This window comes from Dermacentor andersoni, chromosome 5 (assembly GCF_023375885.2).
Source record: "Dermacentor andersoni chromosome 5, qqDerAnde1_hic_scaffold, whole genome shotgun sequence".
In the NCBI taxonomy this organism is placed as follows: Eukaryota; Metazoa; Arthropoda; class Arachnida; order Ixodida; family Ixodidae; genus Dermacentor; species Dermacentor andersoni.
This window is the reverse complement of record NC_092818.1, coordinates 114,100,061-114,117,203: the sequence shown is the minus strand read 5'-3', so window position 1 is coordinate 114,117,203 and position 17,143 is coordinate 114,100,061. Positions and strand designations below refer to the sequence as shown.

Here is a 17,143-nt window from a genome sequence, read left to right as displayed (position 1 = left end):
AGTCGTTATGAAAATGTCGCAATATTTCAGTGGAACGCTAATAGCCTTCGATTCAAATCTGCTGATTTTCGCAAATTAGTTCCGCAATACAGTTCCCTGTGCTGTGCATACAAGAGGCTGGAGTACGTCATGATTTCCGTCTTGCTAATTACATAATACATAAATCCTCTCGTCCAGCTGAAAACAGTAGAACAATGCTTTGCGTTCGAAAAGATTTGGCCTCTCACATCATTCAATCAAGCAGTACAGATTTTCCTGAATGTGTAGCCTGCAAAGTATGTCTCGCAAAACTATTATAACAGTCGTAGGCATACACCTGCAAGCATCGAGACGTATTACGATTGACAATTTGGTAAATATTTTTAGCATCAGAGGACCAAACATTATGATATGTGGGGACATTAACGCACACACCGTAAAACATGGGGGAGTAATCACTGTGATGCCCGTGGGAATATCGTTCAATGAGCCGCAGAAAGATGCAATATGCCAGTGTTGAATGATGGATCGATCACATTTATGCGGTGATATCGCTGCGCCAGTTCCATAGACGTACCACTGTGTTCTCATGATCTTGTTACCGACGGTGGGTGGACAACAGACGCAGAAACACGTGGAAGCGATCACTTGCCAATTCTTATATCACATCCGGGTTTAAAAAGTGCTGCAAAATGAAGATACGTGGATGTAACAAACTGGCAGCTCTTTCGTCAACACTTGTCCAGTCGGGTGGATTGTGATGCTGACGTAAAAAAACTCACATCAACGATACAATGAACAATGAAAATTTGTAAGAAAGAAATGCCCATTCCTGACGAGTACACATCAGTTGACGAAGAATATGAACGTTTGAGAGCTGTAAGAAAGAGCGCAGAAATTGCTTGTCGCAGGAGCGGAAAATAGAAACATATAGAAATTCGCAGCAAATCCACTCAGTCATGCGGAGACGACTGCAAAAATTAGGGGTAAAAAGATGGCGTGAGTTTTGCAACGAGTTGTCTCCCCTGACACCAATTCCACGAGTATGGATGACTATTCGTGCATTAAGTGGCCCTGTCGCTAAAACACAACCATTTCGTTCTCTCGCAATAGCCAAGGATACTTCAGAATTAGTGATTGTTGAGGAATTCTGCAAAGTTATAGCTAGAACTAGCGTATCTATTACTAGTGCTGAGTTTCAATGTTCGGTTGAAATGGCAAACCATAAAGTTCTTGCGTGTTTTCAGACGTGGCATGTACAATTAGACTATGAATTCTCTGTGATGGAGCTAAAACGTGCGCTTGCGTCTTGTAAGACAAAGACTGCTGCAGGTCTAGACTTCATTACATACGGTATGTTGCAAAACATGGGACCTAATGGCCGTTTGGCACTTTTGGAATTACTCAATGGCTTGTGGAAAAAGGAGCCTTTCCCTGACTCTTGGAAAACGGCACGTGTGATACCTATACTGAAGCCTGGCAAAACACCTCTTTCTCTTGAATCTTTTCGTCCTGTGAGTCTGATTAGATGTTTATGCAAGGTCATGGAGAAAATAATTGACACTTGGCTGCAATGGTGGTGTGAGCAAGCAGAAGTACTTCCCGATCACATGACAGGATTTTGAAGGCGGCGATGCACTATGGATGCAATTTGGATATCGTTACGTATGTTGAACACGAACGAGCTAGGGGAAATGTCGCAGTAGCGGTTTTTCAGACATTAAACGAGCCTTCGACGCAGTCAGCCATGCTCATATACAATGTAGCCTGCTTGAACTGGGAGTCTCTGACAGGGCGCTACGGTGTATATCCAACTTCTTGAACGGCAGGTCAATATTTATTCAAACAAATTAAGGGAAAAGTTCCTCTCATAATATTATTCAAGGAGCCCCACAAGGCAGTGTATTAAGTCCGTTTCTCTTAAATTGTGCGATGGCGGATTTACCGCGGAGATTTCCACCTGCACTACACTGCTCTATATATACGGAAGATGTTTGCACTTGGGGCCTCTGGTTCAAGTGCCAGCCTTGTTCAATCAACTTTGTAGGAGGCCTAAATGTTGTGGACAAATACTTAAAGGAAAGAGGAATCTGTCTTACAGTAAGACGGCTGTTTTGCCTTCCTCCACAGGACATCTAAAGGATTTTCAGCTGTACCTTGAGGGACAACCTTTAGACATGCTGAAAGAACACAAATTTATGGCGGTTATACTAGACAGGCAACTTTCTTGGAATTCTCACACTAAAACCCACGACGAAAAAATAAACTCATTAATAAATTTTCTTCGAAGCGTAGCAGGCACGACATAGGTAGGGTCGGTTTTGTCCTTACTAGTAGTATATAATGTACTTATAAAGCAAAAGATAGCATATTCTTCACCTGTTCTGCATGAAATATCCCGTTCATCTGAAGGGAGACTCCAACGATTAATAGCTAGGAGCCTTAGAGTTGGCTTAGGCGTTCCTCAAGCAACCTCAAGTTTCTTAGTAATTGTGGAGGCACACGATCCCCCATTTCCTATTATGAGGATGGTTTAAACCTGTCGACACTACTTTCGCGTTTCAGTGCAGCACAAAAGGCACTCGCAAGCATGTGCACTAATCGAGAGAGACGGGGCGAACATCAAATCGGTGATTCAGGTGCACAAAGATTTTCTACAGCATCATGAATTTCGGTTCTTAGATATCTCTTACCCTCCATGGCGACTCGCTGTTCCGAAAATTGAGCTTTTCGTTGAGGAAATTATTCGACAACGAGATATATTTATGCCAGCAGCCCAACTGGCGTTATACTAAATATATTTTCGATACCCTGCCTGTATTCAAGCGTATACAGATGTTTCTTGCCGAACAAATTCTTCTACAGCTGCCTTTGTCATTCCAGAATGGAAACAAATACAAACATTTAAACTACCTCACACGACGTCATCAACAACAGCAGAGCTTTTTGCAATATTGTCTTTGCTACGCTACATAAATTCAATGCAAAAAGGGGAACAATGGGTCATCCTTTGTGACTCGCAGGAAGCTTTGTCTCCACTTCATAGTAATATCAGCAATTCAAATCAGCGTTATTTAACGAGGTACCTATAAAACTCACAAAAGCAAGTGATGAAAATCGCACAGTAATGTTCCAGTGGATACGAAGCCACTGCAATATCTCTGGGAATGTTGCAGCAGATAACGAAGCTGGACAAGCGCATGTTAATAACACCACACATGTTCTCCCTCTAACACAAGGCGAATTGCGCCGCATACTAAGACAGATATCAGCCCGTCGTTGCAAAGTGACATGGTTTGATCAGAAGTCAAAATCTTCCCTTTTTTTTTTACATTGACACGTCACTTCAATTTAATATCCCGTCCAGATTAAATACAACCAGAGCCTTTGAAACGTTGTTTCACCGTCTGAGTCTCGGTACCACATACACAAAACACTTTATACATAGAGTTTCAAGAGCTGATAGAGCGGAATGTACTTGTGGCCACGCTGATGAAGATATACAGCATCTTCTGCTAGAATGTCCATTTCACGACACACACAGACAACGCTAAGCACTTGATTTAGTGGCCTTAGATCACAGGCCCTTCAGCCTCGGGAAGATCTGAGGTCCTTAGCCAACATATTCATTGCAAAGACGAGCGTTACTGGCTCTTCAAAGATTTCTAGAGCAAGGGTAGCCAACCGGAACTACCTCTGGTTAACCTCCCTAGATTTCTGTGCGTCCTTCTCTCTTTCTAGAAGCGAGCAATATTCACGGAAAGTATTGAATAGAGAGAGAGAGAGAGACAAAAAGGGAGGAAAGACAGGGAGGTTAGCCAGTGTAAGTGCCGGCTGGCAACCCTAGGCTGGGGAAAGGCTTAAAGGGAATAAAAAGAGAAAGAAGAAAAAAAAAGAAAAAATACAGACAGTAACGCGATGCTACGCACGACATCATTCAAAGACGGTCGCACAATTCGCATATCCTTAAAAACTTCAGCAAAGCCCTTAAGCCCTTGAGTTCCGAAGCCCATCTGGACGAGTGTCCAGAAGTTTTTGTTCTGTGAAGGGGCGATTGGTCCAGTTTTTCGAGCGTGGTCACGAGCACTTTTCTTGCCACATTGTAACGGGAACCGTCACAAAAAAGATGCTGGATCGTCTCCTTGCAGCCGCAGGCGTCGCAAGTAGGGCTGTCGACCATTCCAGTGCGGAAGGAATAGGAGTTCTTGAATGCCACGCCGAGCCGCAGGCGGCACAGAAGTGTTGATTCCGCTCGTCCTAACCCTTGTGGAAGACGGAGTTGCAGACGTGAATCCAATTTGTGGAGACGTGCGTTCGTGAATTAATTGGTGTTCCACATATTCTGCGTATGCTCGCGTGCGACGGAGCTGTCTTCTGGCTGCATCTGTTCTTGACAGTGGTATTGGTACAATATGGGCACCATCGGAGGCCGATCGGGCAGCGTCATCTGCGCTGTGATTTCTCGAAATTCCGCAGTGACCCGGTATCCATTCGTAGATGATGTTGTGCCCCTTGTTATTTGCGTGATGGTGCAGTAGTCGGATGTCTGCGACTAATTAATTGCACGTTAGGTCCGTGATTGAAAAGGGACAGCAGGCACTGGAGAGCCGCTCTCTAGTCACAAAAGATGGACCATGAGTGTAATGATTTGTGACCAATAAACTCCAAAGCAACACGGATAGCTACAAGTTGTGCAGCCGTCGATTATGTAATGTGAGACGTCTTGAATTTGATGGTGACACACTCTGCGAGAATTACCACGGCTCCAGCTGAACTTTTAGAGGAGAAAGAATCATCCGTGTAAACCCGGATGCGTCCTCTGTGCTTGCCATGTAGCACTGAAAACACGGTTTGTTCGAGTGTGAAAGTTGACATCTCAGTTTTCTTTTCGACACCAGGAGTAACAAGAAGAGCCTGGAGTGGATGGAGGCACCACAGTGGTAGAGATGGCCGCGGAGCAGGCGTGAAGTTTACGGTAAAGTTCCATGGTTGGCGGGAATAATCCTGCTAAACGCTGAACGAGGTCGAGCGGCAGGAATTGAGGCGAGATGATGCGATAGAAGTCGGGCGAAGTGCCTGATCTGCATCCTTAAAGCGTCGACTTAAATATGCGTATTGATGATGTGGTCATGCGCGATGGCTATTGTTGCTGCCATGGATGCCCATCTGGGAAAGCCAATACAAATTCGCAGACCTTGAGCTTTCACAGACTGGAGGGCATGGAGGTTGGTCTACCGGTCCCATCCAATACAGGTAGCGTTTCTACAATTGCTAGTAGGTACAGCTGCATGTGGCGTTTCTCACGGTGCTCGACGTTTTTGCGCAGGCGCGAGTAAGAGTGGCTGCGAGAGAGAGTCTGGGGGCCTTTCTCCTTGAATATGTAAGTCTGCCTAAGAACTACGGAGGACGTTTCTCAACGCATGTTGCAGGCGTTTGTCCCCTAGGCATACCGGCATTGCGGATTGCGGTCCAGTTTGTTTACGCTTCGCCGCTGGCTGCCAGCGCGTTGAGGCCGTGGTCACGGACGCCCCATTTTAGTGATCGCTGTGTCTGGAGGGGCAAGGCTCTGACTGGTGTTGTATAAGTCGCGGGTAGCTTTTTTTAATCGCGACGATAGATTGAATTTTTTACAAGCACTGCTCCAGGAAGGTACATGTAACCGGCAAACGGAGGCCTCAGGAGAGCACCTGAGGTTATATTAAAGCTGACGGTGCAGGATCTCCAGGGCAGCCAAGCGGTAACGGGGCGATCAAAGCTGGACCCAGGGCGGCCCGTGGGTTGGGGCCTCGAAGGCTGAAGCATAAAAATTGCCTCTCCGCAATAGTGAACAGCCCATCTTATACTCCCCTGGCGCGCGCAGGTCTAGGAGATATGATGACTTCAGGAGAGGTCTCGATTTATTATGAATCCTAGAAAGCGGTGCGCCTTCTCGTAGACAGTATGCTGTCCATTAATTCTGACAACTTACGGTTTCATTGCTTTGCGCGTGAAAGCGACCATAGAGCACTTCTCGGAGGACACCTCCAGACCTTGTGCCCGAAGATAGCCTGATGTTATTGTGGCCGTTTTTGAAGTCTGGCGCGCATCTGTGGACGCGTCGCTCCTGATGACCAAATGCATATATCGTCTGCATTGATTGTCACATGGACGGATTGCGGAAGGGTATGAACCAGGTCGATGAGCACGAGGTTAGAGGGGAGCTCAAGACTCCGCCTTGTGGTACGCCACGGTAGGTGTTGTGTTGTGATGACGTACCATCCTCTGTTTGCAGAAAGAATAGCTGGTCCTTCAACTAGCTGAAAATCCATCGAAAAAGAAGGCCACCTAAGCCGACATCGCCCAAGGTGTCCAGGATGGCTCGATGGGTTATGTTATCATAAGCGCCTTTAACGTCCAGAAGCATCGCCAGTGACAGTCTCCTTAGGCTTTTTTTCGTGCTGAACAGACGAGACAAGATCTATCATGTTGTCTACAGAAGAGCGTCCACGTCAGAAGCCTGCTATAGCGCCAGGGTATACGTTGTAGTGTTCTAAATACTACTCTAGACGTGTCAGCACCATCCCCTCCGTCACCTTTCCTAGACAACTGGCCAGAGCGATGGGACTATAAGACGCCACGTCTGGGAGTGATTTACCTGGTTTGAGCACAGGCACGAGGTGGCTGGACTTCCACGCAACATGAACCACTCCTTCACGCCATGAATTATTGTACATGTCTAGAAGAGCATGCCCGGCTGTTTGGCCAAGATTGCCGATAGCTGCGTATGTCACCCCGTCAGGCCCAGGCGATGAGGAACGTCTGCACGCTGCCAACGCCACCTGCAACTCCTCGATGGAAAACAGATTGTCCATACGAGAATCCCCCGAGATTCGAACGTCATGGGGATCACGTGTGGGGAACGAGGACGATAGACCAGCAACCTTCAAACAGACGTCCTCCGCTACGTCGATCTCTCGGCGACCTTGACCGAGAGCCATGCCTTTGAAAGGGTGGCGTTGCTGCGGTGATGTTCGAAGACCATGCACCGTTCTCCATATATGTGACAGGGGTTTATGTAGATCAAGGGAATCACAGAAAGTCTTCCATCTTAGAGACTGCAGGGAATTGATCCGGTGCTGGATCTTCTTCTGTATGCATCTCTCCTCCCTTATGTAACAGATGGACTTGGTGCGCCTGTACCTTGTTCCACGCTACGGCGAATCGCTCGAAGACGCCCCAATTCTGCTTCGAATTCAGAAAATTTTGTAATAGGCCTAAAAACTCTTGCGGCTTCTTGAGCAGCGTCGTTAATTAGCTTCTCAATGTTGCCAGATAGACAGTACTCTATCTTTTCGCAATTCTTCTCCATGTGCAACGTGTATTTAGGTCAGTCGATGCGTTGAAGAACTATGGTAGAGTGTGACTTGCGTGTACCGTCGATCTTAACGTATGTTGCAACGTGGTCACTACCATGAGTTTCGTTGCCCGTAAACCATTTCACATCGGCACTGAGGCATCTTGAAACAAAAGTTAAATCGAGGCAGCAGCTGTATGTCCATCCCCGCAGAAAAGTGGGACTGCCATCATTTACGCAGCAGAGTTCATCGTTCGACGCGAGTGATAGTATACGTCTTCCTCGACAATCCATCTTTAAGCTTCCCCATAGCGGATGATGCGCATTGAACTCGCCGGTAATAATCCATGGTCTAGGTGTCGCTGTTAAAATTGCACTTAGTCTTGCGTTGTCAAATCGACTCGTAGGCGTTAGTGCGAGGTTCTTGCATTTTATAGTCAAACATACGTACTGATTGTCGTCATCAGGTGCCACTGCGTGTAAAACATAAGTGAAATCGCGTCTGACGTAAGCGATGACTTTGCTGCGGTCGCTACAGGTGGCAGATATGAAAGCTTCATATCCTGATAGGGGGATGGCGCTCTGAATGTCTGGCTCACAAATGACGATTATTGGAAATTTGTTCTTAGAAACAAAAAGACAAAGGTCCGAAATGCGCGATTTAATGCCTCTGGCATTCCGCTGGAAGATAGATGCTTCCTCGACTTCTTTAAGGATTTTTTTTAAATAGAGCGTCTAAATGTGATAGCACATTCTATGTTTTTTTAGCCGATTTTGGCCAATCCACTGCCTCGTTTTTTGTAACTTTTGTAATCTGGGATTTCTTATGTGCCCTTATTTTAGTCTAGCTTAGTGAGCGGACTTGGTGTTTACTTTATTACACATATGTGACTGAACTTTGTGTTGCTGTGTTACTGAGTTGACTTTCAGCTTCAGTGTAGCATTAGTCTACTTACGTGACTGGACTTTATGTTTTTATGGTTTAGAGCTGTCTTTCAGTTATAGTGTGACGTTTATCTACTTATGTTACCGGAATTTGTGTTGTTATGATTTCACTGTGTTCGTTACGATTTATTCGTTTTTTTTAATCCTTATGTGAAAAGGAGCAGCCACCGTCAATTAAAGGCGACAACATCTCGTATATACAATATAATAAAAAAAAGATACCACCTGGTACGCAGATATCCCAACACCCCATAGACAGGCATCCGTGAAGGGCCGTCATGGATTTCACTTCGTCTTAACGAGAGTGTGTTCCACATATTCGCTGTCACGTTTTCTACATTGCGCAACATATGGTCTAACAGTCTTCATCATCCTTTCCTCGATTCCGTCAGTGTTTTGAGAGGGGCCGTTTTTAACAGCCATGTCGGCTTGCGATCATACTAGACCTTATGCAGTTTGTCTGCGTCAGACCAATATACTCCAACGCTGGAGAGTATCTGAGGTATGTAAATAAATACACGTAGTAAATAAATAAATACTTAAATAACTACATAAATACATAAATATCCAGGTGATACTGATAAGCTGGCTCGCGGTAATAATAAGTTCGCGTCTACTGTCCCCGCCTTCAGTATACTGTTTTCTTGGCCGTGCTCTTGCGCTTTACTTTACGCTTGTCACGGGGGCCCTTCCTAATTGCGTCATGCAGTGTAGAAACACGTCCACTTTCAAAAAAAATATGAGGTTTTACGTGCCAAAACCACGATCGGATTATAAGGCAAACCATATTGGGGGGACTCTAGAAATTTGGACTACCTGGGCATCTTTTACCTTCACCAAATTCTAAGTGCACGGGTGTTTTCACATTTCACCCCCATCGAAATGCGGCCGCCGTGGCTGGGATTCAATCCCGCAACCTCGTGCTTCGCAGCCCAACATCATAGCCACTAAGCAACCATGGCAGTTCACGTGCCTTTTTAAGAAGCAGTGCTGTTTTAATGATATGGTGGTTGTAAAGAGACACTGAGGCAGAGGACGGAGGACGGGTGTTGATAGAGGCAGGCGGACCTAATCTTGAAAAAACTGCCGGCAATCATTCCAGCCGAGCACCGCTTACCATGTGCAGTACAGTCTGAAGCCGTTCAGAAAACACGCGGGGAGGTCTAATGGCTTAATGAAATTAAACCAAGGCTGACCCTCCACAGTACACCATTCATCTCGCCTGACCTTGCCATCCTGCCCACACAGCTCGTCATTCGCACTCAAGCTTGGTTTCGCCGATGAAGTTGAGGTAGAGCCAGAACAGCTCCGTCTTATATATATAGTGTCCTCGTAGGAACGAAACGTCACATAGATCTGCTGCTACCTACACTTACTCAATCTACGTCCTTGACATACGCCGCTGGGAAATAATATTTGTGCTAAAGAATACGTTATTCACAAATAAAGTACTTTTGCAGAATTGGCGGAAATCTCGCGCACGAAACACTCCAAGGCGATACAGTGAACCGATTGACAATTCCGATTTCTCTCGAGTCTCTTCCCGACAGCCGCGCGCCAATCTGAGGTACCTTTCTTCAGCTGATCCCCTCCTGTGACTATCTCCATCGCAGCTATTCGTTGATGCCGCCATCTTGATTTATACATCTTTGAAGAACCACTGTTTGCGTTTCCCGCTTTTCGTCTTCCTTCCTCTGTATTGTTCTGCGCCCCTGGTTTCGCTTGACATTTCTATTTACTAAATTAGTGATGCCTTTTTTTAGGCCCTCGCGTGCACACCCCTAGGGCCGTGCGTCGGCACTAGGTCATCGAGTGCATTTGGTATCAGAAAAAAAAAGCGAAAAAAAAAGAAAAAATGAAGATGGAGCACTCGGTAGGAGTAGATTGGACATCTGCAACATGCAGGGTCGAAATAGGTTAGTGCGCGTTTTTAATCATGATTGGGTTTTCTCAATTGTTTACCCGCTGGTGTTCACCAGTTGTGCCGGTGTGCCACTGAGCAGAACGTCGCAATTTTGACTCCCGGCCGGGGTAGCCCCATTTCAAAGGGAAATAAATACAAATGCGCTTCAGTGCCGTGCTTTGCATGCATGTTAAAGATTCCCACGGGGTCAAAATTATTTCGAAGCCTCCCCCCTCCTACTGCGCATCTGAAGTTCTCGGAGTAACTTAAGGACCTTTAAACTTCATGATTTAGAAATCCATTCATTCAGTACCACGCTTGCATTTAGCATGGCTACATGACCATGTTAACTGCGTGTAGTGCAGAAGCCGGTTGTCGACACTGACTCAGTGGCCGGTGTAACGCTAACATGACTCTTCGCCTAAAATACATTGTAGCACAGAGGACAAGGAAGTTACTACTTACACACAGTGGCAGGACAGGGTAGAGTCAAATTTCAATAGAGCTTTTATTTGAAGTGCGAAGGAATAAGTGAAGGTTGCTTTTAATTTCATCGTTGAAACATTCATTGGAGTTAAACGCTTCATTTGGAGGACAGCAGAATTTTAGCATTGGCTGTTAATGCTATTTACACAAGCAAACATTCCATGAACAGCACAATACAAGTTCTGAATGGATGAACCAAAGACACCTTAACTGCGCGTCTCGTTTCTTCAGAAGCGTTCAATTTTTTTTACGCCCTATTTCATAGATGTAAGTGTAGGTGGAGCTAAGCTCGAACAAGCGGCAAACCAACAACGAGCTTTGTACCGTTTGTAAACTGTACACGCAGCTAGAGGTACTGCAGCCAAATGGCTGGAAATTAAACCTTGTCCTTCATTTTTGTGGTTGTATTACGGAGAAAAGGACGTCCACAGAAAGATATCGCACAAGTAACCCGGTTCAGAATCATTTACCACGGCTTCTAAAATGCGTTATACGCTTGCGGTCGGTGCTACTCCTTTGTCGAGCCTTTCAATGCAGTCTCCCTGGTACGTGCTTAGTCTTTATGTTGTATAATGAGACTTTTCAGTTAATGACCATTCAGTATGTTCACTTCGCAAGCGACTGAAAGTGAGTCTCTAGCAATAGTGTAAGAAGCTAAACAAGTCCACTTTGTTGTCGACGAAAAATATCCACCGTGAGCAGAGAACTGATTCTCCGGCACTCACAAAATTCTTCTGTATTAATAACTTATTCCCTTTGAATCATCTATGGTCTTTTGATCTCAAAAGTAACACAATGTTAATGTAGTGACTAGAACAACGTCGTCGTCACAGATCAAAGAAAAAAAAAATATGCAGATAGCTCTCTTTTTTTTTTTTTCTTTTAGGTCAAGGGAGGTGAAAAAAAAAACGAGCGACGTTAGATGGCAGACCTGAAAAATGCCATCATGGGCGAGTTCAGAGAGGTTGAGAGAAAGGCAGCCTGAAATACAAAGAAGCACGGGCAAGGCAAAACAAGACCAAACAGTTTTCGACAGTGAGCGCGCGTTTCGGGCGGCTCGTACTGTCAATAGAATAACGGCGGCACAGAGTTCTTCTTGCATTGTTCGGCCTTCCTCGTCCGTAGTCTCATCCTTCTTTTCTTTTTTCTTCGCTGCTCCAGCTCTCCCACCGAAACCAATTCCTGTGTGACTCGCGCGATCGAAAAGTCTCGCACCTTCCGGGTCGGCAGGAAACAGCTTTGCTTCTCGCTGGGCGTGATCGCACTCAACTCTGTGCCACGTGACCCGCTCGCACTTGCGCTGCTCGGCTGCTGAGCCAGTCCGCGCCCCGCGCGCACTTCACGCTGCTTAGTCTTTCGTTCAACTCGTCTTGGAAATACGCGCGAGCCGGTGGCTGGTCTGCCGGCTTGCCTGCCGCAACAGCTTCGGCCACTCGACGCGATGGTTTTAGGGCGGGCGTTTCACTTCACGTGGCGCGCCACCGAAGCAGCGACGTGAGACATGCGACGGTGACTACGAGTGTCCAGGCGAGGCCGGATGTCCTCAGTTGACTAGGGGAGCCGGCTGCATAAAGACAAAAAGCAAAGGAACTTTGAGAAAGACTCATTGTGGGAGAGATAGTTGAGTTCGACAAAAATGGTGGAAGTTGTTTGCACCTGCTAGTGCATGCACTATTAGGTAGAACTGCGAAGGGTGTTTAAATGAAGCGCATCGTCCCATTGCGTTCCGCTCGAGGAGACAAAAGACGGTGGTATCAAAGAGCGGAACCAACAGACGCGATTTATTACCCTGTCAAAACTTACGTACATTCGTTGCCACGCCTCAACAGAAACATCCGATAGGGAGACTAATTCACGTTATCGTTCAGGAGAACCATTCAAAAGCGCGTGCAAAATTTGATCAGGCTGACCCGAACCTTTGCTCAGTCTGACAACTTGTGCATGCCGTATACTTTTAGCATCAAAGTGTAAATTTCTTAAGCACTTTCTTAACATGAGTCGCCCTATATTTGTGTGTTCGTGGAACGCCTATAAAAACGCCAATTCGCTCCTTCAAATATTGATGTGTAGTCACTAATGTCTCTGTCTAGGTAGACGTGGGTGCGAGACCTGTCCGCAAAAAGCCTAGGAGCGAAATATTGGCCGGCATTTGTATGCTGCAACTAAAGAGTGCAACTAATTATGCATGGTCGGAACTACGCTTTTGGATGGAACCCCGAAGTCCAGCCTGTATTTATTTGCTGTATGCACCCGACATTGATAAAGTGCTTCCGGCTACAATGCTACAACTAAAAATTGTCTGTGTAAAGAAACATGCAAGCACGCAATTAAAAGGTTAGTGTAAACAGGAGCTGAAGGTTTTCTGTTGGTCAGATTCAGAGATTCAGGTTTCCATACTAGGACCAGCTGGCCGGGCCTCCCAACCGACCCGCGGACATTGGCGTTCCACCCGATAAAGGGCCCCAGACAGGCATGCCGTTATTCCCTGCGAAAGTTTACTGCGCCTTCACCTTAGAGTGGGGCTTCTTGAAGTAACCTTGCTATATTGCGTTTTGTCTCGGTAGCCGGTTTCACTGTAGTTACAAGATGACGCCACGACGCCACCTCATCCGAGGCAGCGCCGGAAAATCAGGGGCCTCATGTGACCATCCCACAAGGAGCGCGTTATGCTCCTAATGATCTGTCCCTACCACCAAACCAGGAGACGCGCCGAAGCTTTTTCGACTTCTAAGGCACGCTGGGAGTGCTATCGCTACCTTTTTGCTCGCGAAATTACATATAGTGTCAAGCTCATTTCTCCAGTCCATAGCATGCTGGGTAGTTGGTGCCAAAGAAGAGTGCAATGTGTTTAAATTATTAGAAGAGATAGTGCTTGCGTACAGCTTGTAGTGGGACAAACTAAGCTTCATCGCAATTGATAGAACACGCAACATGTCCAGAGTTTAAAGAAGACTGGTAGTGCAAATAACAAAAGCTGGTGAAGTTGACGGGTTCTCAAATCCAATGTTTTTTTTGTTGTTATTATTGAAATGAAAACAAACGAAATAAACGTAGACATCTCATAACGGTGACGGCTACTCCTTTTCGCATAGCAGAAACAACAGTATAAAGATATGTGTAAGAAAAATAAAATAAACCACGTCATAGGGTCAGAAATCCATAGCACACAACACCCACGAAAAAGGCAGATGCAAGTTGCACCACAATGAGTCTGTAAACAAAGTCACAAACACACACACAAGCGGCCGTGATGTAGACTGCGATGAGCATATGAACACATGAAGAATTAAAAAGGGCCAAAAATAATGCACGCAGAATACAAAAAAAGCATAACACGTAATATACAAGCGCTAATAATTACAAATAATGTAAACAAGTTATAGTAACATCGTGTGACTATTCAGTGCGATATCTAGTACTTCTTAAGGACGCCTTTCCCTTCGTAATAATGCTCAAGTGCGTTGAATGCTTTTCGCGGTGCTATTTTCGATGGCCACGTGCCCGGCATTTTAGCGAGTTAGAAAGGTCGGTGAGGATCAATGGAGTGTAACTCTTGTTCTAGCTGCCGTCTTTGCGTTGCGTATGGGGTGCATTCGAGGAGTAGGTGGCGAGCATCCTCATCTCCATGAGCATAGGACCAAGCCGGGGAAGAAGCCCATTTTATGATGCGATATAGGAGATGTTTGGTGTATGCTGTCCCAAGGCGTAGTCGATGAATTAGTGTCTGGGTACTTTTCGAAAGTTCTTCATCCAGTTGGTGTTTGAGTTGAGGGTCCACTCCGTAAAGAATTTATTCCCTAGTATTTTCGCTAAACCAGCTTCACATACACAAGTCCTTCTTTAGTACTCTCAATATGCGTTTCGTGTCCATTTGTATTAAAGGGCCGAGTTTAAATTCTGCATATTTACGGGCCCATTTCGCCAACGAGTCTGCTAATTCGTTGCCGGCTGTACCAGCATGTCCCGGGACCCACTGTAATATCACTTTATGCTTTCTTTCATTACCCTCAGTTAAACTGCTCAGTACTGCGTTTGCTTTTCATGTGTGTGGGTGGCCGTCATAGTACATTCAAGACATGCTAAAGCTGATAAGGAGTCTCTGCAAATTACCCCCTTTGTTGGTGTCTCATATGTCTTCATAAAATAGGTGGCTTCGAGAATTGCCACTAATTCCGCTATTGTTGGCGACGACGTGCGTTCAGGTCGACAAGCGTACTCTACCTGTAAGGACGGTATAACATAAGGTGGAGTCGCACTTTCTTTGATTACGGAACCATCCGTGTAGGCGTGAATATATTCCTTGTACTTATCGAATAGCTGATGTAACGCTAATTGTTTCGCTTCTAATGCGGAAACGTCGCTTTTATTTTTAAGCCCTTCGATTGACGTTTCTGTTTTCGGCTCCTGCAGAAGCCATGTGATTGCACTACTGTGATTAATCAGCATGCCCTCTGTGGGAAATATGTGAACATCTATTTTTCTCTGATACCTTTTATTTGCGGTGTTAGTCTTACCAGGTCGCATGGGTTCTGTCACCGCCAGTCAGGTGAATTTCGCAAGCAGGCAAAACCTAATTTCAGGGATTTGATGTATCACACGTTCGTTCGATGGCTGAGTGGCGAAAAACATTTCTCTCTCTCAGGACGCCATGAGACTGATCAAGCACCAGATCATTGACTCTACCTCCGCCGACACTAAGGCAATTCTCGGCTTGGATCTGGAAAAGGCTTTTGACAACATATCGCACGCCTTTATTCTCAAGAGCCTGACAGAGTGTAACGTTGGCAAACGGGCGTACAATTTCGTGCGCTCCTTCCTTTCCTCAAGGTCCACTAGACTCAAGATTGACGAGTTTTTGACCCACGAAATCCAGCTTGGGCCAAAGGGAACACCTCAGGGGGCAGTGATCTCTCCGACGCTGTTCAACATCTCCCTGATCAACCTGTCGAGGGCCTTGAACAAAATCCCGAACATTAACCACACGATCTACGCGGATGACATCACCATCTGGTGCTCCAGTGGATGTGAAGGGCAGGTCGAGGGTGCTTTGCAAGAGGCCATCGATGTGACGGAGCGGTATCTTATCCCCACCGGGCTAAGGTGCTCGCCCGCTAAATCCGAGCTCTTGCTCTACAAGAAGAGGCCCAGAGGCGGTTCACACCGGTCCTGGAAGCCAGCAACAGAGAGCCGCATTACGTTACTCACCGGTAAGGGCTCCCCAGTACCGCGGGTAGACACTATCAGGGTCCTAGGAATGTTCATCGAGTCGAACGGGGCCAATGGAGCCGCCCTCAAACGCATTTGCTCCAAGACCGAAAGCGCCCTCGGCCTGATCCGAAGAATCGCCAACAGGTACCGCGGAATCAAGGAAGACAATCTGATCCGGATTATCCGCGCCTTCGTGTTATGCCACCTCGCTTATTCAGGGGCTATGCACAACTGGCTCGTATCGGAGCGCAACAAGATCAATGCCCTAATCAGAAGAGTCTTCAAGCTTGCCCTCGGCCTTCCCATCCGAACGCACACAAAAGACCTCCTCAATTTGGGAATTCACAACACGTTCGAAGAAATCATTGAAGCCCAAGAATTTTCCCAGTTTGTCAGACTTTCCGGTACGCCAGCGGGCCGAGCCATACTTGGCAAGCTGGGACGTAACCCCACGGTCGTCAGTCTCGACGCTGTGAAGCTGCCTAGCGACGTAAGGTCCAAGATTTACATACACCGGTTGCTACGAAATATGCATCCCACCTACAACGAAGGACGAAGACGAGCCAGGGGTAAAGCTCTGCTCGCCAGTGCCCGCTTGAACAAGGACCGAACATGCTTCGTAGACGCTGCTTCGTATGTTCAAGAAGAGGCCTTCTCCTCAGTGGTCATCGACGGTGATTCTAAAATCCTTAGCTGCGCTACCGTCCGCACTTCTAATTCCAGCGTTGCAGAGCAGGTTGCTATTGCTCTTGCATTAACGGACAGTGTACACGACACGATTTATTCTGATTCCAAGGCCGCTGTCAGGGCCTTTCAGATGGGAATGGTGGCTCCCCAGGCCCTACGTATCATTCAAAGTGCCAAAGACATGAAACATCACTCTTTGGCCTGGTTCCCTGCGCACCTTGGAACCATTGAGGGTGCCTCGATCAACCCCAACGAGGAGGCGCACTCGGCTGCACGAGGTTTGACTGACCGTGCGCTGGGCAACGCGTCCTCTCCTGGGCGACCCGAGCCTCTCTACTCGTACAACGAAATCTGCAAATTTAATTATATGTCAAGAAGACTCCTACCTTCGCCGCACTCCTCGCTGTGCAGGGCCCAGGCAGTCACTCTAAGGCTTCTGCAAACAAGCACTTACCCGAGCCCCGCGGCGCTGCACACAATGTACCCCGAACGCTTCCCAAGCCCGGACTGCCCTCTGTGTGGTGATTATGCGGACTTCGAACATGTCCTGTGGGGCTGCGCCTCTGCCGGTCCCCCTTTCACTCAAGAGGAAATGATGAAGT

The 17,143-nt window shown here is 46.6% G+C and overlaps 1 protein-coding gene across 1 annotated transcript in view; it reads right to left on the bottom strand.

Moving 5' to 3' along the window:
• Nucleotides 1–10,649: 10,649 nt before the first annotated feature.
• LOC126531064 (uncharacterized) overlaps nucleotides 10,650–17,143 on the bottom strand; it is a 79,905-nt gene continuing 73,411 nt past the window's right edge. The window contains exon 4 of the mRNA XM_050178449.2: nucleotides 10,650–12,210. Within this exon, the coding sequence (XP_050034406.1) occupies nucleotides 12,113–12,210 (98 nt within the window). The 3' untranslated portion in view covers nucleotides 10,650–12,112. The remainder of the gene's footprint in view (nucleotides 12,211–17,143) is intronic.